Here is a 23,386-nt window from a genome sequence, read left to right as displayed (position 1 = left end):
TAATCTCAGACATTAGGTACTTGTTGAAAATTAGCTTACCAGGGACCTTTGCCCCCTTTTTCACTAATCTTTTCATTTTTAGATCATTTTAAGCTTTGTATTTGAAAATAATCTCAAACTTGCTGAAAAGTACAAAGTAGTACAAAGAAGAACGTACACTCTCTCTACCTGGGTTTACCTTTTGTTAGCATTTTGCTCCATTTGCTTATTTATTTATTTAATCTGTACAAATGTATGGGGTACCTGTGAGTTTTTTTTTTTTTTTTTTTTTTTTTTTTCAGAGTCTTGCTCTGTCACCAGGCTGGAGTGCAGTGGCGTTATCTCGGCTCACTGCAACCTCCGCCTCCTGGGTTCAAGCGATTCCCCTGCCTCAGCCTTCCGAGTAGCTGGGACTACAGGCGTACGTCACCACGCCCAGCTGATTTTTTGTATTTTAGTAGAAACAGGGTTTCACCATGTTGGCCAAGGATGGTCTTGATCTCCGACCTCATGATCTGCCCACATCGGCCTCCCAAAGTGCTGGGATTACAGGCGTGAGCCACTGTGCCTGGCTCATGTGAGATTTTTTTTACATATCTATATAATGCATAGTGTTCAATTCAGGTTATTTATGGTGTCTACCACCCAAGTTAAGTATATTCACTCTACTCTGCTGTCAGATGTTGAATTTGTTCCTTCTGTCTTGCTGAATGTTTGCACCCTTTAACCTACTTCTCTTCATCCTCCCTCCTCCTCCTAATTCATCTTTCCCAGACGCTGTTACCTATATTTCCACTGTCTACCTCCATGTGATCAAATTTTTTAGTTCCCACATACAAGTGAGAACATGTAATGGGAACATGTAGATTTGTCTTTTTGTGCCTGGCTTACTTTTCTTTAGAGAACCACCTCCAGTTCCATCCATGTTGCTGCGGATGACATGATTTCAATTGTTTTGTGCCTGGATAGGATTTCATTGTGTATATGTGCCACATTTTCTTTATCCATTCACTTGTTGATGAACACTTAGGTTGATTCCATATCTTTGCTTGTGAATAGTGCTACAATAAACATGCTAGTGCAGGTGTCTCTTTGATATACTGATTTCTTTAACTTTGGGTAGATACTCCGTAGTGGGATTGCTGGATCGAATGGTACTTCTATTTTTAGTTTGTTGAGAAATCTCCGTACTGTTTTTCACAATGGCTGTACTGGTTTACATTCCCACCAACACTGTTCACTTTTCTCAGCATCCTCACCAACATCTGTTACCTTTTGTTAATAATAGCCATTCTGGCTAAGGTAAGAGAATATTTCATTGTGGTTTTGATTCGCATTTCTTTGATGATTTGTTATATTGAGCATTTTTTCATACACCTATTGGCTATTTGTGTATCTTCTTTTGAGAATATCTATTCATATCCTTTGCCCACTTTCAAATGGGGCTATTTATTTTTTCCTGTAGAATTGTTTGAGTTCCTTGTATATTCTGAATGTTAGTCACCTGTTGGATGGTTGGATAAATAGTTTGTGTTTTCTCTCATTCAGCAGGTTTTCTCTTCACTCTGTTGATTATTTCTTTTGTGCAGAAGCTTTTTCGCTTAATTAAGTCCCATTTGTCTATTTGTCCCATTTGTCTAATTTTAGCCTAATTAAGTCCCATTTGTCTATTTTTGGTTTATTACCTTTGCTTTTGAGATCTTGTCATACATTCTTTGTCTAAACCAATGTCCCCAATAATTTTCCATAGGTTTTCTTCTAGTATTTTTATAGTTTGGAGTCTTGTGTTTAAGTCCGTAATCCAATTTGAATTGGTTTTGTATATGGTGAGAGGTAGGGGTACAGTTTCATTCTTCTACACATGGATAGCTGATGTTCCCAGCACCATTTATTGAAGAGCAAGTCCTTTCTCCAGTGTAAGTTCTTGTGGGCTTTGTTGAAGATCAGTTGGCTGTGATATGTCTTTATTTCTTGGTTCTCTTATTTTGTTACATTGGTCCATGTGTCTAGTTTTATACCAATATCATGTTGTTTTGATTACTGTAGCCTTGTAAGATATTTTAAAGTGAGATAATGTAATGCCTCCAGCTTTGTTCATTTTGCTCGGGATTGCTTTGGAGATTTGGATTCATTTTTGGTTCCATATAATTTTAAGATTTTTTTTAAATTCTGTGAAGACTGATTGATGGTATTTTGATAGGGATTACATTGAATCTGTAGATTGCTTTGGGCAATGTGGACATTTTCACAGTATTAATTCTTCTAGTCCATGAACACAGGATATCTTTTCATGTATTTGTGTTTTCTTCAAACTCTTTCATCAGTATTTTATAGTTTTCAGTATACAAGTTTTTTACTTCCTTGGTCACATTTATACCTAAGTGTTTCATTTTTTGTTGCTATTGCAAATGGAATTGTTTTACTAATTTCCTTTTTGTACTAGCTTGTTATTAGTATGTAGAAACACTATTGATTTTTGTATGTTGATTTTATATACTGCAACTTTACTGAATTTATCAGTTTGGTGGCATCTTTAGGGTTTTCTATAGGTAAGATTATGTCATCAGTAAATAGAGATAATTTTACTTCTTCCTTTTCTATTAGGATTCCTTTAATTGCTGTCTCTTGCCTAATTGCTGTGGCTAGGACTTAAGTACTATGTTGAAAAGAAGGAGTGAGAGTGGGCATCTTTGTCTTATCCCTGATCTTAAAGGAAGAGCATTTAACATTTCACCATGGAGAATGATTTTAGCTATGGGTTTTATATGTAGAGATTTTATTGTGTTTAGGTACATTCCCTCTATACCTAATCTGTTGAGGTTTTTTATTATGAAAAGGTGTTGAATTTTGTCAGATGTTTTCTGTGCATTCATTGAGATGATCATATTATTTTTATTCTTCATTTTGTTAATATGTTGTATCACATTTATTGATTTGCATATATTGAACCATCCTTGTATCTCAGGAATAAATCTCAACTGATCATGGTGAATGATTCCTTTAATTCCTAAAAACTGATTCTGGAATTCAGTTTGCTTATATTTTGTTGAAGCTTTTTGCACCGATGTTTATTAGAGATATTGATGTATATATTTTTTCCTTGTAGTGTCCTTGTCTGGCTTTACTATCAGGATAATGCTAGGCTCATAAAATACATTTGGAAATATTCCCTCTACTTCACATTTTTGGAAGAGTTTGAGAAGAATTGGCATTCGTTCTTTAAATGTTTGGTAGAATTCAGCAGTGAAAGCTGTTGGTCCTGGAATTTTCTTTGTTGGGAGACTTTTTATTATTTATTCAACCTTCTTATTTGTTATTTTTCTGTTTGGATTTTCTATTCCTTCCTACTTCAGTCTTGGTAGGCTATATGTGCCTAGGAATTTATCCATTTCTTCTATTATCCAATTTGTTGGCATATAATTGTTCATAGTAGTTTCTTGTGATCCTTTGTATTTCAGTTGTAATGTCTCCTCATTCATTCTAATTTTATTTACCTGAGTAGTCTCTCCTTTTTTTCTAGCTAGTTTTTAGCTAGGGTTGTTTATTTTGTTTATTGTTTCACAATATCAACTCTTGGTATCATTGATTTTTTTCTATTGTTTTTCTAGTCTCTTTTTTATTTATTTTTGCCCTGATCTTTGTTATTTCATTGCCTCTGCTAACTTTGGGCTTAGTTTATTTTTCTTCTTCTAGTTTCTTGAACTCTAACAGTAGATTGTTTATCTGTTATTTGCTTTTTTGATATAGACATTTATTGCTATAAACTCCCCTCTTAGAACTGCTTTTGCTGCATCCCATAAGTATTGGTATGTTGTATCATGTTTTTAGGGTAATATAATTTTATAACTTCCTTTGAAGTAAGAATGTTTTATTGTCAGATAGCTCTACTATTTAACAAAATGTAGCAGTAACTTGAAGCATTATATTTCACCTTGCCTTTGTCCTGTTACCTATTTTAGCTACCAATAATGAGGTAATATGTAAATATTTACATTTGAAAAATTGAACTAATTAAATTTGTTTAGTAAAATTACATGGGTTCAAGTGAAGTTTTTGACCCTTATTTATTTTCTGTTTCAGCCTGATGTAGAGTCATAGGGCTGAATCTGCATGTTTGCTTATTTCTCTTACAGTAGTTTATGATTCCACAAATCCAAGACTGGGTTTCACTGAAGGATTAGCTATAAAAGATAAGAATGAAGATACGGCTTATAGAAAGGGAACAGGATTCAACTCAAATAAATGTGATAGCAGAGGAAATTAATTATTTTAGGTATTGATGAGCAGAAATATTATTTTCAATTGTGAAAATTGATTTTTTATTGATTTAATTATCAATTATCAATATCTTTCGTGTTTGATGTTAACATCAACTTTGAATAGATCAACTCTGAATATTCTTCCAGATAGCCTGAGATACAGTGTAACTGTGGTGGGGTCAATTTACTAGTTTTTGCTTGTTCTTTATGGATATTGAAGACATATAGCCAGAATCAATTTAGGCCTAAGGAGAATTATGGTCTCACTTCTCAAATTGACTTTTTTGTGGGCAGAGGCACTACCTGCATTCCTGGAGGGACCATAGATCAGAGAACAGATTCAAAATGCAACGTAATGTCACCTTCATCTAGTCACTGAATTTTGACTTGGAACTTCATTAGGCAGCCTCATTCTCCTCAGATAACAATTAATTCCTTTTTGTTCGTGGCTTTTTTTTGTATGTTTATTAGTATTAGGCATACTATGTGCTTGGTTTATATTAGACTACGGCCAGAAAAACTATACAGAATTAGTTCCAAGAACATTTTTCTTCCTGTAGCACCCACATACAAGATGTGCGATCTATAGTAATTCTTATTCATTTGAAATGCAGCAATTTGTTCCTGTCACTAGAGGATAGGATTGTTGTTTTAAATTGCTGGGTTTTGTTTTTGTTGGCATGTTCCCCAATACAAATTGAATGGCTGACAAAAATCTATTTGTATGACAGTTCAATCTAGATAAGTGCCCTCTGTTGCCTAACAGTACAATTTGGGGTCTCAGAGATAAAAGCAAACTGAATGCCAGGCTTGTAGCAGAGCTTCTTGTGCAGATAACAGAGGTAATCCATATTCCTCAGGTCCACAAATCAGACAAACAAAGAAGAAATATGCATGCACATCATCTCGTTTGAAATGGTGGTCTTTTAGCTTCTACATAATAAAAAATGAGAATATCTAACTCATGAGAACAATAAAACAGCAGATATGAGATATGCCTGTATTTGAAATTAAAGAGAAATGTGGTATTGACTTATAAAGTTGGAGAGTGGTCTGTTGCTTACCATTTTCCCATAGTATATTGGCTTTTGTTGAATATATTTGCTTTCTATTTTAATATTTCTATTCTGAAATAAGTTATATTTTTAGACAATTATTCATTTATAGCTTTGATATTCTGTTAGAAAAGGTAACTCCTTTTCTGCCCAAAATGAGGAGCTGAGACTTTGGACCTATTGGCTTACCTCTGTCAAAAACATGTCTGTCTTTCCATCCAAATATCTCCCAAATATAATTCATATATAAACAGAAGGATGAGAAATGTATGTTAATAACAGTTATAAAGAAAGAATGGGGACTACTGCATAAGATAACAAACATACTGGAAATAGAGGCAAGGGCCCCCGTTGTAGATATTTTGAAAAATAAGGGTTTAATTAATAGGGCCTGCTGATTGATTGGATTTGTGTAGTGAAGGAGAGAGTGGGCTAATTTTTAGGTTTTTATCTAAGAATACCATGTGCATGGTTGTACTATCCATCATTAGGGAAAACAGGAGGTGGAGCATTCGGTAGAAGAAAGATAATATTCTACTTTGTGTTAAGCCTGAGATGCCTTTATATTATTTAAGGTACTCAACAGGAATTGGCTTTGTAGTGGAATATGCAGAAAACATCTTTGCCAGCTCCTAGGTGATAGTTTGAACAATAGGTATGAATGAGATCACTCAGATGAGTGAGAAGTGGGCTAAGGACAGAGACCTAGTGGAATACCAGCATTCATGGGCAGATCGTGAGAGAAGTTACAATGAAGGAGACTAAGAAGGAGAGACTGAGAAAGAGAAGCACAGTTCCTCCAAGGATAGGAGGAATTCAAAGGGAATGTGGTGCTGAATCTGTTAAGGAGAAAGTGGGTGACAATATCAGGTACTATCAAGAGGTCTGACCTGAAAAAGGACTGAAAAGTGGCCATCGCAGCTAAAATTGGCACAATCTGAGCAACAAAAGAAATGAAGTAGTATTGGATGATAACCCAGAATATAAAATAAATAGCCATGACGCCAGACTGATATAAATAGATGATTGACTAATGATTGAATAGACAAATCTCCTATGCAATAGAATGTCAAATAATTTATGTAGATACTCCACCCTCAAGGGAGTGGAGCCTAATTCCCAACTCCTTACTTGTGAGCTAATGCATAGTGAGTACAACATGAAAAGAGGAAAAGGGTAACTTTACAGTGGATAAAACTGATAAACACTACCTCAGCCAAGTGATCAAGGTCAGCATCAACAGTGATGAGTCATGCTGATCGTATGTAGCTTCGATATGATGTGATCAACGTGGCACTTTACTTCTGTGATCCGCCTCCAGAAAATATGTGACTCCAATCTAGTCGTGAGAAAAATATCAGGCAAATCCTAATTGAGGCACATTTTACAAAATACCTGAGCCCCACTCCTCAAAACTGTCAAGGTCATCAAAAACAATTTAGTCTGAGAAACTACTACAGCCAAGAGGAGCCTAGGAAGTCATGACTACTAAATATAATGTGGAGTCTTGGATGGGATCCTGGAATACAAAATGAACGTTAGGTAAAAGCTAAGGAAATCTAAAAAAAAGGATGACTTTAATTAATAATAATGAATAATTTATTAATTGTGACACACTGGGTGTGAGTTATATGGGAACTCTGAACTGTTGTTGCAACCTTTTTATAAATCTTAAACAATCATAAAATAAAAATTTCATTTATAAAACATGGCCAATAATTTTGACAACTAGGAAGTCATTGGTGATCTTTGGAAGACCTGCAGAGTGGTAGGAAGGCATCCAGTTTATAATAAGCTGAGAAATGACTGAGACATGAGTAAATAGAGTTATTGCGTGTAAAATAGTCTATTAATCCATTTATGCTGGAGGTTGCAAATTTTTTTTGTGAACAATCAGACCTTTGCGATGACCTTGAGCGGTAGGATATAAATAACTCCCACAAGCTTAGCGTTCCAATAATGGAACACTGGGCATAGATGGGTTAAGAAGCTTGGCTAGGAAGGGAAGCATAAAGAGAGGTTGGCATTTGCTGGGGAGAGTAATGTAGAATGAAATAACTGCCAGGTGCTGTGGCTCATACCTGTAACCCCAGCACTTTGGGAGGCAGAGATAGGAGGATTGCTTGAGCCCAAGGAGTTCAAGACCAGCCTGGGCAGCATGGTGAGACCTCATATCTCTCTCTCTCTCTCTCTGTGTGTATGTATGTATGTGTGTATATATATATATATATATATATATATATATATATATATGACATAACTTTTTAAAATGTGTAAAGCTGGGATACACTTAAAAAGTGTTGATATACCTACCATAAAGGAAAGAACCAGTAGAGGGTGAAACATTGAAGATACACAAGAAAACATCTAATTGATGAAGCAAAACATCTGAGTAGGCAAGATTTTATTTTATTCACCTGAAAATGGAGAATCTTTTAGGAAAGATATGTTATTTATGAATGAGATATGAAGTTTCATATTCATTATATTTTGTTTTGGGCCACCCTAGTATAGAAGTAACCGTCAAAATGTTTTCATAGAAAATTTGGGCTAAAATAATTTTCTTATATTGCCTAAACATCATAGTTTTATTGGCTATATCCATAAAACATTAAAATACATTGTATATCTCTGAATTATGAACCGTATAACCTCACTATAACATAGCATAGTCTATAATAAAGAATCTGTCGCAACATGGGTCCAAAAGTAAGTACCAGGAAAATAGGTTATAAAAATTGTTTGCCTATGAGATGGCTGATTCCAATCTAGAATTTTAAAGTAACCAGGAGTCACCAGATTTTCTGAGTAAGCAAGCAGTTCTGAACGCATCTTAATAGCTGGTGCGGCTCCTCTCTGAGCCATAGGTAGGCTATTGTTGCTTTATGGTACAGCCTTTGAAGATTAATCTTGAAACATGTCTAAATAACACCCATAGGTGTGGTTATGACTCAACCTCTGAGATCAGATGCTTTATTCTATCAAATAAAGCAGTTTACCTTAAGCATTTATCACCCTTGAACTCTCAATTGGTGTCCAATATTCTAGCTGTTGATAACAACATATAAAGGTTTGTTTCTTTGTTTTTAGAAAAGGGTGACCAGAAACAAAACCTTTAGACTAATTAGCTGATGATAAGTTGATAGAACTAGGTGAATCATGCATCCAACCGTGGCTTTGGAGAATGAAGGTAGGGGGACTCCAGCCTGTTGTGGTGGTGTAATAAAGTGAAAAGAACGCTGGCATTGAGGAATGGGGTTCTGTCCTTGTTCTGCCTCATCTTTCCTAGCTCCATGGCCTTGGATAGATCATTCATCTGGCTTAGAACCCCTTGTCTTTAAATTTGCAGCCTGATCTAGATGAAGCCACATGTGATAACTTAGGGTCAGTTACAGAGACTCCTCAGGATAACTTGTTCTTGGATGTCTAGATCACTTGAAACTGTGACTATGGACAGATTTTCAACGAATCACCCGTTTTCCTTCCCAATGCTAGGCAGACGATATAGAGAAACTAGCACTGTAAGAATTAATTGTATACACTTATATACTTTGTTGCGGTAGTTTATTTTAAAATACAAATGAAGCATCTATTGGAAAACATTTATGAGAGTAACATTTTCCAGTGGGGTGTACAGTGTATTTATAAATCATTAACAAACAAAATAATAAACATTTTGATATTTTGATTATTTCAAGTAGAGTCTATGGAGTTATTTTATTTTACGTATCAAAAGACTTCAAAGGATGAGATTTCCTCCACTGCACACTTACACTATTCCAGATGCTGACAACAACATCTGGGCATTCTATCATGAGCTGATTTTCTGAATGAAGTAATTTAATTGTTGATTGACAAGCTAACATGATTTAAGACACAGCCACACTGTATTCAATAGCAGTGTCAAAAGTCATAAACTGCAAGCATATGCAAGCAAGTGGGGCCATGATACTAACTTATGTTGCCTTTTGAAACATTAATGCTAAATTTAAATTACAGGCTAAAGTTTAGAAATGCTGGAAGAGGAAATGAAGAAGTACAGTTACATAATTTCTGGGCTCTTTGTTTTGCAAATCATTAAGTGATATAGCAGCAATATGGGCAGAGTTCCTAATATAAATAAAAGTCTGTCCTAGCATTGTAAACATAGTTATTATTCCATCTGGATTGCAAATGGGTTTGTTAGTCTCTATATGTGTGTGTATATACATATATATAAAACCTCATGATATGCATATAAATATTCACATATAATATTATAGCTAAATTTTAAAAAGTAATTTAGGGGAAATGTGGTATAATTTATCTTATTGTTTATAGCCAAAGCATAAATATCCATTTTGAACATGGAAAATGTGTTTGAAAGTATAAGCAAAAATAATAAATGAGAGTGATTACAATAAAAAGACAAAATTTTTTAAAACTAATTTTTAATTTTTTTTCTGGTGTTGCATACTAAAGAACAATGGATTATTTCGGCAGTCTCATGGTAACCTACTTTCCAGCTCTATTGGTAGCTTTGCAGCAGGGTGTGTTAGTATTTTTTCTCTGGTGGCTTGCATATGGTCCATTGGCCATGAGTTTATGATAGACACAAAGTGTGCTTTCCCTTTATTAATGCTACAGTATTGGTGACATGTGGCATGTGCATCTTCCAGCGAATGAGCTTGACCTTTAACTCTAAACAGTCCCTTGAGCAAGAGCAAGCCATACTTAGAGGAATGACTACGTAGAAGAAACAGATTGGAACTTACTTTCTCTGATAGCATTAAAGAAATGCAGTAAAATTTTTTACTATTGGAAGCCATCCAAAAATTACAGCACCATAAAATAAGGAATTGGGAAAACAGTATGGTGGAATTACAGGATCTAAATAATACAGATTTTTAAAGTCATTTTTGGTATGTATTAGCAAATGATTTTTTAAGAAGGATGCATAATTTATACTTTCAGCCATGTATGCCTACTAGTTTTATTGCATCCTTTCCAGTATTATCAACTACAATTTAGTTGAACATGCTCTGGAGGTCATCATATACAAGGTGTTAGGATAGGTTTGCGTTTGTTTGTAACATTTAAATCTTCACAACAGCGCTAGGAAATAAATACTATACCATTATTTTAGAGATGAAGAAACCGATGCTCAGAAAACTTAATTTGACCAAGATCACATACTGAAATGCTCTCTCTGTTCTTTTCATTTAGTACCATGTGCTTTTCTATCCATCCTAACAATGTTCCAGGTTTCAAACATTTATCTAACAGTTTTCTTTACCTTTACCTAAGCCATGTAGTATGATACATGTTTTAACCTTAAATTGCTTTTTACTAGAAATTAATACAGCATGGAGAACACTGTGATAAACAAAAATTCATAAATTCCATTTAATTTTTTTCTGGACTATGTAAGCTTTCTGTCCTGGATTGATGAGCCTTTTTGAGTCCTGGTGCAGGGGTGGTGTGTGGCTGAAAAGCTGAAATTGTCCATGAGAAATAGAAGTGAGGCTAAAAATGAACGCTTGGTGCCAAAGATAGATGCATTTTAGAAAATGCCATCTGGGTATTACAGAAGTATGATATTATTTAATTAGAACCAGATAAAATTAGGTAAGAAATGAATGCCAGCAATTATGTGACTAACTAATCAATATAATTTCATGGTTTTCTGTAGATATCCCAAAGTGTTAATTATAACAGGAGCAGTTAAATTCTTTGGAGCAGTTAAATTCTTTGGCTATGAAAGCATGCAATTTTTAATAGATGTATCACCTGGTAACCCTGGGCATTATTAAATATATGGAGACTGAAAGACACGTAGAAGCAATGGAAAAGTCTAGCCAGACTGGGTAATTTGTTTTAGACCTATGGAGAAATCTATTAACCATTTCTTCTATAGACCCATTTGATTAGGGAGTAGGACAAGCTGTTCTTTCATTACTTACCAAAACCATACTGCACTCTGTATCAATTATTTGGCTGTCTGCAGCACATAGATTAGAATAAAGGGCTTGCTTAGTGTTTGTGAATGTTGCGGATTGCTGATTAGCAATTAAAGTGCTGAATGAAGAAAATTAGGCCAAAATCGAATGGGAATGAGAACGTCTTAATTCTGTGATACAGATGTTAGAAACAGATTGTCTTCAGCAGCCCCATTCAGTGTAGTGACATTCTACATAGCCATTGAGTATTTGCATCCCATGTAAAACTCAAGTCGAATGCCTTTGAGATGGTTTCCTCTCCTATGCCTTGTGATGTAGCTGTATGGGTATTAATTTAGTGAAATATCCTGTCTGCCAGGTGTGGGAACTAGCTGATTTTATTGTAATACCAGATCATTACTTAATTCATATGCAACAGAGTACAGCACATGGAAAGCATTATAAATCTATTTACAATGTGGCTGGTCTGATGATAACATTGTATTAAATTCCCAGGTGAGGCAATTTAAGCAATTGCTTTGCCATGTGCACGCCATGGAAATTAAATTCTCATATACGCTTTAGTAGTAAACCAACTTCATTGTTATGCTTTTGCTAGTTCTGGGCTATAGAATCCTCATTCTGATTACGTATACTCTATTTCACATGTAGAATCATACAGGAGGCGGTACCACAGATCACAGTTTTTAATTAGTTTAAGCTAAGTTAATTCATTTTGTTTCTAATTTAGCAGTGCCTGTCCAGGAACACATTCAGTTCAGTTGGGAAATGTCAAGGCTTGGGTCAAGTAGAAAGACTGTTTCAAGCCAAATTTTGAGACAGAACTAAGCAAGTGTATCTGTTTGAACTTGGTTTTAAGAAAATCAGCCAATCAGTATGCAAAGGACCTGTTCATATACCAAGTAAAAATCGAAAATCGCCTTGAATCCGAAATTCTCACATTCATAACTAACTTGTGTCATCAGTTTAAAATAGCCATTGAAACTTGTGCATCTAACTTCTTAAAGATAACAATTAGTTGTTTATTTGTCGTATTTTTTCTATAGTTCATATATGGTCTGTAGATTTTCTTTCTAACCATGTAGTCTACCAAAGTATATAAGTTAGAAGAAGTAAACTTTACACAAACACACAATTAAAAGTGAGGAGTACTCTTGTATTTAACTCTGTGTATGTTGTGTGTGTGTGTGTGTGTGTGTGTGTGTGTGGCAAGTATTGTCAGCTGAAGCTTTTCTACTGTTATGGTACAGACCAGAAATTGCAGTAGATTACAAACTGCATAGAGCTTCTGTCTTCTCCAGAAGCCACATATAAAGCACCAGTAGACAGTGGTAACTGACAACTAAGACTAAAAATGTTGACAATTTCTTGATTTGCCTGGTTAGCTTATGTATAGAAGTCATTAACTATTTATAAAATGCATTATGAATTGGGTTCCTTCAAACTGTAGCTGAATGTGTGACATTTCCAGCTCAAATTCTCATGTTTGCATTTGGCTAAAGTACAAATTTTATACCGTTGATAATAAAGAAAAAATATTTTAGTGAAGTTTATCAAGATACAGTAAATGCTTCAGTTGTATTAACTTTGAATCTTCCAAATTAAATTATTGTGTAGGTACTTATTAATGTAGCATGAGATTTTTTTAATTCCATAAAAGGTAACATAATTTATTGATGTTTTAGAGGAAAATTATCCATAAAATAAGCAGTTTGTCATTCAAAGGATTTTTCCCCTTTTTTGGTATTCAGTTAGTTTAATGATGATCTTGCAGGCTAAGTTATGGTTGGGCACAATCAGCTTACTTAAAATTTCAAGTCGTAAAAAATTATGAGAAAATACCAATGTTGGGCATCTAAATATAATTAGTTTTTTAAAAAATAGTCTTGATTTGTTTTGTTTGGAAAATGAAACTCACATATAAAGAGTTCAGTTTTCAGCATTGTTGTATCATGCTCATGAGGAACTATTTCTGATGTTTGAGATGAATTGTCTTTTCATTCTTTAAGAAAAGTCAGTCCTGTCAGAGAACACTTTGTTACACTCAGCATATCATTTACTTAATTATATCCAGAAAGCCATCCAAACAACCAGTTTTTACCATCCCAATGGTAAAGAATGACATTTATAGGGACCACCCTTCAACTGTGGATAAAGCCTTAGTTCTCCTCTGTTGCTGAGCATGTACACTCTTAATTGCTGGTTTTTAAAAGCAGTGAATTGTAACCAAAACAAGATTCGATATTTAGGGATACACATTTATAATTTTCTCCTTTTGAAGTATACTAAATCAAAATAAGAGTATAATGTAATTGAACAATCTATGCCAATTTGTTGGTATTTTGGTGAAAAAAGGGAAAAACAAAAGCAATCTCCATATGATCCTCTTGCATACTGTGGAATGTTTTAGTCCCCCATAGTGATGAGATGAATAATTAAAAAGGCAGCTCTGATACCACAGCCTGTTTAAAGGTTCTCATTTCCTTTAATGCTGTAAAATACTTTTGCTTAGCTAGTTTGAAACTACTGCAGTAAGAGCTCCAAATGAGCAAAAGCAAACTTTGGCTTGATCTAAATACTGTATTAAGGCCATGAAGTGGACTGCCCTGATAATTTAGCATTTTTAAATGCAATTCTGTATGAAGTCCATAGAAATAGCTAATTAATAATGGCTTCAGTAAATACAATAAGAGAACCAGGCTTAATATATGCCGTTTGCGATGGTCAAAAGTCTGGCATGTTCACAAATGACTGAGTTGGGTCACTACTGAATTGTCGAGAGATCTGATGTAGATATCTTTACTGACTTCATGCTGAGGACTTGACTACTTTACTCTGTCCTCCTCTCTGCAACGTTGTTGGTTTTATTTATCTACTTAGAGACGTATTGCAGAAGTCAAGGTATAAGATATGCATTTGTGGCAGCGAAATGGGGGTTAGGGTGGAGACTCAGGGCAGGGAGTGGATGCCACTGTCTCCTTAATATCAAAACATTTTGCAATTCTTGTGCCTTTTTCCTGAGTCACTCTAAAGGTAATAGAATGAAGAGGAACTTTTGTGTGGTAGAATGAGCACTGAGCTGTGAGTCAGGACCCCAGTGTTCCAGTGTCAGTTTAACCAGAGCTACCTTTAGAATTCCATGAAACTTACTTTTTTCCCTAAAAAGCAAAGGAATGTCTAGGTTTATTTATTTTTATTTCTACTCTATTCAGCCTTTTCAACTGGGTTCTGCCAGAGACTTAAGACTTGTCTTCAAATATATGTAATGAACTAAATTTTTTTCTTATGTACCATCCTTGGGAGAATTGATAAACGTAGTTACTGAAATAATTTTCTGTGTTTTGTGGTTAAGCTAAGGAACCCCAATTGGGAAAAGTTGTAACTTCAGAATGATTTAAAGTCTATTGGCTGTTCTTGTCTAAGGTTCTTTTCCATTCAAATGTAATATGTTTGATGTTTAAGGTATTGTGATCTCTATGTGGTCAAGCAGTGTTGCTTATTCACTAGTTTAAAATCTAATTTAAAAATCATATTGTTGACATCTGCTCTGGAATTATTGATAGTCCTTTTAAACTACAGTACTTTTTCAGATCACAGTTGAACAAATAAGAAATTTTAAGTCCCAAACTCTAGACCCCCAAGTGAGGAAGAGATTAATGGAGTAGTTTTCTTAGTGAATTCTGAAGCAGAAAAGACAACAAAGTAACTTGCAAATCTGAATGTAGGTCTGAAATAGTGACGCTGAAGTGGGATCTGAGGCACACACTTTAGCTTCCCAACGAATTTTCAGTCTTTTGGCTTTTCCAAATGTGTATACATTTAGATAATTCATGAATTGCTTGCAGACATGTCCCTCTGACTTTATAGAGAGGGGTATATTTCTTGTAAAACACATTTTCAGGGTGTGAAACATTGACTCATAGCCCACTTGTCTTTATTTACTGGGACTGTGAAAAGTTGACTCATAGCCTACTTGCCTTTATTTACTGTGACTGAGAAATTTAGTTTCTTTTACCAGACACACACATGCACACACACACTTTCATTACTTTTCCTTAGGCCATTATTTATAGAGAGCTGGGAGACATTTAAATTATTGTTTGTACAGGGGAAGGGCTTTAAATTTCCTCTCTTTCTGGCTAGTAGCATCACAATAATGAAAGAAATATAGACATGCTATTCTAGGCATTGCAGAGTATAGTTGGAGATATAATTATTATCCTAGTATTAGAGACTTTTAAAGTCCTAAATTGAAAGCTTTGTAATGTCCATTTCCTGCCACAATATTGAAAAAAAAAAACATATACTCCTGTCTTAAGTACAATCTAGTGAGTTTTACAGCCATGCAGTTATATAGCTGCATTTCTTTCAGCTTAGTGGTCTTATCTGAATGGCGATGTATGGAACAATATACAAGTTCAGATGCGTTTATGAATAGAATACACAACACAGTTTCCTTTCATTTTTGGCATCTTATAAACTTCTAATTTACATGAAACTTATCAAGTTCAGGAAATTTACACAACTTTGGTTTGCAGATTGTAGCCAATAGGTTTCCATTAGGGGGCTCTCGAGGTTTGAGATCAGCCTTGATACCAATAAAGCTTGGAAGCCTTTACTTTCTAACGTTCCTCTCACTCTCTCCCTTTTTGTTTTGTTTTATAGAAAAGGTCACGGATCGCCTACAGTGACGAAGTACGGAATGAGCTCCTGGGGGATGATGGGAATTCCTCAGAGAACCAGGTAGAATGCTAATCAGGAAGGCCCGGTGGGTGGCTGGAGGGTGAAGGAGGTCACTGGCGCACTGGGCTCTCAAGCTGCTCCTTAACGGTATTAGCAGCAACTCATGTGGAAGCGATACTGTTTAATGCAAAGCTGGAGTCTTAATCAACTTCAAAATGTTTCTTGGAGATCTTACATTTAACCCTTTACCTTGTGATCACTGTCTGCTATCTTTTAAAAAAATCTTTTCTTCTCTTTTCTTTATTATTTAGTACTTAAGGAATAACTTGAAACACACCGTTTGCAGACAAAGCCAAGGTCTTCACCTCAAACACATGTAAAAGGAATAAAAAAGTACATAATACAGCTTTGATAATAATGCAGTATAATTAAATCAACACTTGCAGCAAAACAAATGAAAGTAAGCTTTCAAAATTCAACAGGGCAGCCCAATCTCCTATTGTGTGGCTTCTTAAAAATACATTCACCAAAATGCAAATTGGAAGCACCAGTGTGGAACTTGGATACTCATACAGAGGACCTGCTTCTGTCAAATAATAGTCATAATAATAATAATAATAATAATAGGATAAGTCTTTTTGCAGTTTAAGATCTGCGTAGGCAAAAAAATAAGATACAGTTTCTTCTTAAAAGAGTTTTACAACTTGGCTGTCGGTTCTCATTGGATCATACCGTAGTGTCATGAGTCTAATGAATGTCCCGCCTCTTTCTTTGAATTAATACTGCAGACTTCATTAATTCATGTAGATACTATATACAACTTTAAAAAAAGTTTTAAGAACCTCAGTTTAGAGATGACTTTAAAAATGTCTCAAAATAACCCTAATGACTGATTTTCTTTGACACTTTTAAAGAAAATACATGGTAGGGACCTTCAGAAACAAGACCTGAACATGGTTACTAATGCCACTTTGGCAAGTGGTATAAAAGTCTCTACTCTGCCTAAATGAAAATGAACATAAATCAGTCACTGAGTAAACCAAAATTTTAATAGGATAGTGAAACATAATATATTGATACATATTATGAAAATTGCATAATTGTATTTACCATCTCAAATAGATGATAAGTCGATATATGCTAATAGTATATTGCTATCTATTATACTATAATCTGTCACAGGGATGTTGTTTGTGTGATTAAGGACTCTACTCACCCACCCCCAGAAAAGAGAGAAGAATGACTGAGCTGATTATGTTTGTTTTTGGAAAGATCTCACCTCCTCCACTATTTGGATGTTATCAGCTTGAGTTCAGACATGTGAACATGTTCAGATTGGACTTGGGATTTCAGCTTCCCTGATTGAAATGTGAGACTAGCTAAAGGAAAAAAAAATAGCAAATCAAACATAAAAGGGTGATGTGATAAAGGGGTTTTACTCATAATAGATTAAATAATGTGAGGATGAGAGAAAAAATATTTTCTTCTGTTTTTAAAGTGAGATTTAGATTTCTCATACCTCTTGAAAATGAATGAATCATAATTTTATTTCCTATCTACTGCAAAAACACTTTTTTGCAAGAAAGTGAATGCATAGTTCCCATGTCAGTTCTTTAAACAGCTATAGATCTTTCCCTCATTTGAAACTACTGCCTAATGCAGAGGAAATAGAAAGGAAGGGGGTGTGCCTGTCTAACTCAGACTCCTTTATTGTAATGGATGTTGTAGTTCCATGACAGGGATCCCTTTTTTTCCAAACATGTTCACTTCTCTTAATGGACATTTTATATGCCTAAAACATTTGCCTTGCGTACATATAAGTATGATTTTTATGCCTAAAGAAAACTGTTCCACAAAAATAGATTGAGTTCATATTTTCTGAAATTTTTAAATTATATTCCTGTCACCTTAAAGTGATTATGTAGAGATTTCCCCTGGACTTATATAAATCAAACTTAAAATTCTGAAAGTGCTTGGAGAACCTGAAGTTACATGTAAGGAACTGTCACTTCAATAAATAGAGTATGATAAATTATAGTCATGAGAATATGTACTGTTAGATTATTACTTGTGTGAAGTTATCCATCTAAAATTTGAATGAGGTGTAAAAGTTCAAAGAGACCACACTTAACTTTTTGGATATTTTGTTACCAAATGTAGCAAAATTTCCATTTCATATGAAGTCATTGCATTTTGTTTTAAGGCTCTTTGTCATAATATAGGAATTAAAATCCCCCAAACTAAAACACATCTTTAACTAGGTATAGTCACTTGAGAATAACTTTTTTATTCTGCATCAGCATTCATTCAGAATATGGAGTCAAAACGGAAGCTCTTTCTGTAAAGAAAGAAAGTATTTTAATTTGGCTCTATACTAATCTTTGTAGCTCAGTAGCTAGGAAGAGTTTTTTTTAGGTAGGGTTACTTATAATTTATATAAGAAAAGGTCTTCTGCCTACAAATAAGTTTACTTCTAAGTTATTTGCTAATAAATTGATTTTCAGAACTTCTTGTCCATGGAATACTAATTATATAAATGGATAAAACTTGGAGATAAGCAAAATGAGATAAAAATAGCAATATTCATTTAATTGCAATTGGGATACATCAGTCAGTTTAAAAATATAGATCAAAATAGGAAAATAAGGAATTAATAGCAATGATTATATAGGTAAAATACTGGCTAGGTATTTTCAATGTAACATACACATCTTCCTTATAGTTGCTTCTTTGTGAAGATTCGACAATATGAATACAGTAGCTATTATTTCTCATTCTGATAATTTATGATGCAGTTTTTTTTAGGCATCTGAAACCTGACTGTAATACATATAATTATAGTCTGCCAATTAACTATAAAGTATGTTAATTTACTCTTAGGTACATAAACATTTCTGCCATGATTAGAAATGTTAAAAATTCAGAAATTAAGAATTTTTCAAAAGCATTTTTAATGTCCCTCATACAATACACTTTGCATTTAATTCCAAATTAAATGCTTTGTATACATTCATTTCTGATTCATATTCATTTCATTCAATCAAATATAGCTAATGCTGATTTACAAAGAAGGGACAAGAAAATTACCTACTTTGTACATTCGAGTACTGTTGGGCTATCAGCTTTCCAAGGACTATTGTCTTAAGCATTATCATTCTATTCTTTGAAAATACCGTATTTACCATTCCATGTGGCAACATTTTATTTCTTTGAAAGAGTTGAGTTCTTGAATGTAGTGATGTTGTATTTAGAGTGGAAACATTAATAGTTCCTAACTTGATTGCATTTCATGAGAACCATTCTCATAAAAGGAAAAACACAACTTATAGAATAAAATCATAAAGCCTTTCATAGTGAAGTGTGATAATGGGGCAAATAAACTGTTCCAAGCTTTGGTTTTGAACCCTAATACTCTCTCAGTTTCTATATGCAGAAATATATTGATCAGTGACTTTGAATAAATCCCAAATAGAAGATTCAAAATATAAAGAGTAGATTATTTCCAAATGTGTGGAAAGTTTTGTGGCAAAGCAATATTTAGCAGATAATGATTGCTTAATTTCTTAATACGAGGTTCTCTTAAGTTCTGATTTGGGCTTGCTGTGCATAAAGTGTGTCAAACTTCAGCTACAGACCAGGGGGTGAAGTCGGTCAATTTAATTCCCCAAGATCTAAAGAAGGTCGGTATCATTTCATATAGCCCTGGCAGAGCAGATCATTACCAGGCACAAATCTGTTCGTTACGTGCTGAGGGTTTATAGCAAAATAAATAGACTGTCATCATAAGTTCAGAAAATTGTGTGTTCGACCCACGATAATGTGTAAAGGGCGTTTAATAGAGTTCAGCATTTATTCGTTATCTGTATGTGGACAGAGACGGCAGTCGCGTTATCAGCTTTAAAAAAATTCGGTAGTTCTGGGGGTCACGTGACGCACCTCACACACACAGGCGCGCGCGCATGAACCCTCACATGCTCTGCAGTGCAGTTTTGATTTTAGTCACAGCAGAAGGCTTAACCACAAGAGATTCCACTGGTTCAAACCAGCGTAAACCAGATTTTTTCAGCCCACAAAGGAACAGATTACCTCTTGTATCAAATTCTGCATTGGGGGAAAAAAATCTTTGTTTCAAAAAAAGATGTTGATTATCATAACTCAACATGGTGGCATTGCACACTCTCATGTTGCCTATGATGGAGCTAGTAACTCAAGAAAATACGAAATCACGACTTACAGTCCAGTCTAAGCATTGTTAATTTTCAAAAATAGGCCATCTTTTGTTTACTTGAATGAATAACTCTCAGCCTAACCAAAAAAAAAAGATAAAGATGAAAAACTCTCCCATTACCTAGCTTAGCTACAAATCCGATGTAGAGCTTGAATGCAGCCATGCAGCACAAACAAGATAGAACGTTTTTTGTTTGGAACCTATTGAAAAAACAAATGGGTAGCATTTTTAAACACTCATTGATTATGGCAGGGTGGCATGCCCCAAATGGTCTCTATTGCTGAAGAGTAGTTTTAAACTTTGGCCCTTTAAGTATCATAGTCAACCGAAGAATAGTGCCCCCAGAAAGAAAAGATAGCTGGCCGATCAATTCCCAGATCGTCTCTTTCTGAGAATTAATGTTTGCCTTTTTCTCCCATGATGTTGGGATAGCAAAGAGAAAGATTCCGATATGTGATAGGCCAGGTACTTTAGCTTAAAGTTTTGCTGCTTCTGGGGAAGAATTATAACTTTTCATGTGAAATGACAAGATGATTTACTTATATGTAACTGGATGGTTGCTGAGTGTGTTAATTAAAAATAAAGACAACTTCTTGTCTATTTTGAAACGATGATAATAAAAGTTTCATTTTCACTGAATGTACTGTGAGACATTACATGATAACTTATGTACCCTTTTTATAAAGGATTCTTAACAGTTTTTAAAATCTTATTCTTTGGTACTCAAAATACTTTTCATATAACAAATGAAATAACAGAATAAGCTGGAATGCATACTGCCTTCCTTGAATTCGGGACAAAAACAGCGTTAAGCATTGAGATATCCGGGCTATAGTAAACATGATAATTATAGAGAGACTTACAGTGAACAATTCAGACACATTTCTCCCAAAGCAATAGTTTAATTTATTGGCCTGCATATGTCAAGTGTTATAACAGATGTTACAGATATTTGGATGTTTAAAAATTATCAGTTGTAGACCTGAATTGCTGAGGATGAAAATTTCAGACGTAGAATGTGGTTTAGTCTGTTACAACATAGGTTTCAGTTTCTAGTCATTGCAGAAACTGTGGTCGTCATCTCACTTATACAGTTATATTTGTAGTTTAGAATAGTGTCAAGCGCACACACACACACACACACACACAATGAGCCAGATATATGGTTATATATTTTAGTTCCTAAAGAGTTAAACAGCTTGTTTTATCTGTTATATTTAAGGCAAATAGAAAAATGTTCTAAATAAGAGAATTAAAATGTTATCATAGGATAATTTACTAACAAGTAAGGAGTGATTTTTTATTTGACTTTAGTGAAAACAAAACTGCAGTATAAATGAAGTAAAAGCTCATTGCCAGTTTACAATATGAAGAAAATTGAAAACTGAAGAAATCATTCAAAAATTAAAATGAAAACATGCCACATGATTGCAGTAGCCTCTTAAGCAAAACAAAAACATAGAAATTGACTCTTACATACACAAAAGTTCATATGATCGTGAATTTTTGACACTATGTTCTAAATAAGTATTCTCTCTCCTGGCATACTTTATTTTCTATTAAAATAACGTTACTTCCAAATGCAGTCTTATTACTAGAATGGGTACAAGTATAACATTAACTAACATAATAGTTTGTTGTTTTAAATACTTATTGGAACCAAAGCATGAGCTATTAATCATTTTCATTTGTAGGTAAAATCTGAAATCAGTTGTCAAGATTCCAAACAGAGAAACATCCTGAAAACTTGTATATACAAAACCTCTTCAATGGTACATTCTTAGAAGAGAGGAACAGTAAACTTGTTTTCTTTCTTTATAATATAGACTTCTATGAAGTCGTTCCCCTTTATTTCATGATGGTGTCTTAGATGTACTTTAAAAGAGAATTTCACACTATTCCCTTTGTTTAATGTGACAGTGTGAGAAAGTGATCTTTATTCGTTCAAAAAACTCTGCATGTAGTCTATGTTTAGGTTCTTTTAATGTGTTTGTCTGTGATTTTTAAATGCTAAACATGTAAACAGATAAATTGTCAATGTTAATTCTGTATCCTGTCACACAACTGATCTTTCTTTCCTGCCATTTCTTTCCTTTTTATCTTTTTTTTGTGCATTCATGTTGCAGTTGATAAAATTACGTGAAGAGGTGAGTACTTCCTAGCTTCTTTTTTTTTTTAATTCTGCTTTTCCCTATAAAATTGAGTTTTTAAATCTGAAGTGGATCTTTGGATTTGTTTTTCCAGGTAAATCTATACATAGCAGAAAGTATCATTTATAATGTTCAGAAATCTTTTCTGCTCACCATCTTTTAAAACACAACTATATCCTAATCATGCTTATCTCAGGGATCATTGTTCTTTGTTGGAACTGGGACAAAGTTAATACTGTAAAGGCCAAAAAAAAGGGAGGAATAATAAAGGAATATCTTAAAACTCTACCTGAGTGTAGTTTTATTGTAGGCTCTAACTTCAAGTTTATTTATGTAGTTTCTCAAAGAAGCTAGTATGATTTTTTTTTTCTAACATTCTGATTTACTTTACTGTAAACTGTTCTTAAATAAACTCCTTTCCCCCACCCAAAATTATTGGGTTTAACATAAGACACCATGGATGTATTATCCTTTTGGGGAAACACACATATGTTATAAATGCCCTGCTACTCCGTGTACATAGATACCTAAGAATAGCCAAAGCTTTCGTCATTGTTAAACACTTTGCTTTTTGTAGCATACAGCACCCAAGTGAGTTCTCATTTTTCTGAGTTTGCTGGACTGTTTCATAATGCAACTCCAGATTTTTTTTCGTGTGGCTCAGCAAATATTTACCGCAATGTTTATAATTGTATCCTTGTATTAATGAGGGATGCTGAATAATTCTATTTTTAAAAAATTAAGTCAAACATATCAAATATGCTTTGGTACTCTTTTTTAGAGATAGTCATTTTTTATTTAGGAAGGTTGGGTTTTATTTTTCTATTAAGACATAATGGCCTATATTGCAATTTAAAAATTGTCTAATTGCTTATAGTGTAGAGTAGTATGAATTACTTTTGAGTTTAGTTTGACTGCATTGATTGAGAATTTTCTAGAATTTTTTTATTGGTATGTCATCATTCTCTAGGTGATGCAGATGTTAATTTAGAAGCTTCTAGATAGTGTTTTTCAACAACTCTTTGAATTTAAGATGCATTACTGACGTCCTCCCTCAGAAAAAGTAATAATGATATATAAAATGAAGGGGAAA

The 23,386-nt window shown here is 34.1% G+C and overlaps 1 protein-coding gene across 21 annotated transcripts in view; it reads left to right on the top strand.

Moving 5' to 3' along the window:
• The window catches only part of VTI1A (vesicle transport through interaction with t-SNAREs 1A), a 464,064-nt gene that overhangs the window by 64,018 nt on the left and 376,660 nt on the right, over positions 1-23,386 (top strand). For 12 of the 21 annotated variants that reach the window (XM_055249130.2, XM_055249179.2, XM_063617855.1 and 9 more), the window contains exons 4-5: positions 15,898-15,975; positions 22,270-22,290. In XM_055249130.2, coding sequence (XP_055105105.2) covers positions 15,898-15,975; positions 22,270-22,290 — 99 coding nt within the window. The remainder of the gene's footprint in view (positions 1-15,897; positions 15,976-22,269; positions 22,291-23,386) is intronic. The other 9 variants (XM_055249139.2, XM_063617885.1, XM_063617860.1 and 6 more) reach the window with 1 other exon arrangement.

The sequence above is a fragment of the Symphalangus syndactylus genome, chromosome 2, assembly GCF_028878055.3.
Source record: "Symphalangus syndactylus isolate Jambi chromosome 2, NHGRI_mSymSyn1-v2.1_pri, whole genome shotgun sequence".
NCBI lineage: Eukaryota > Metazoa > Chordata > Mammalia > Primates > Hylobatidae > Symphalangus > Symphalangus syndactylus.
The sequence above is the reverse complement of the archived record's forward strand: the minus strand, read 5'-3'. Positions and strand labels throughout refer to the sequence as shown.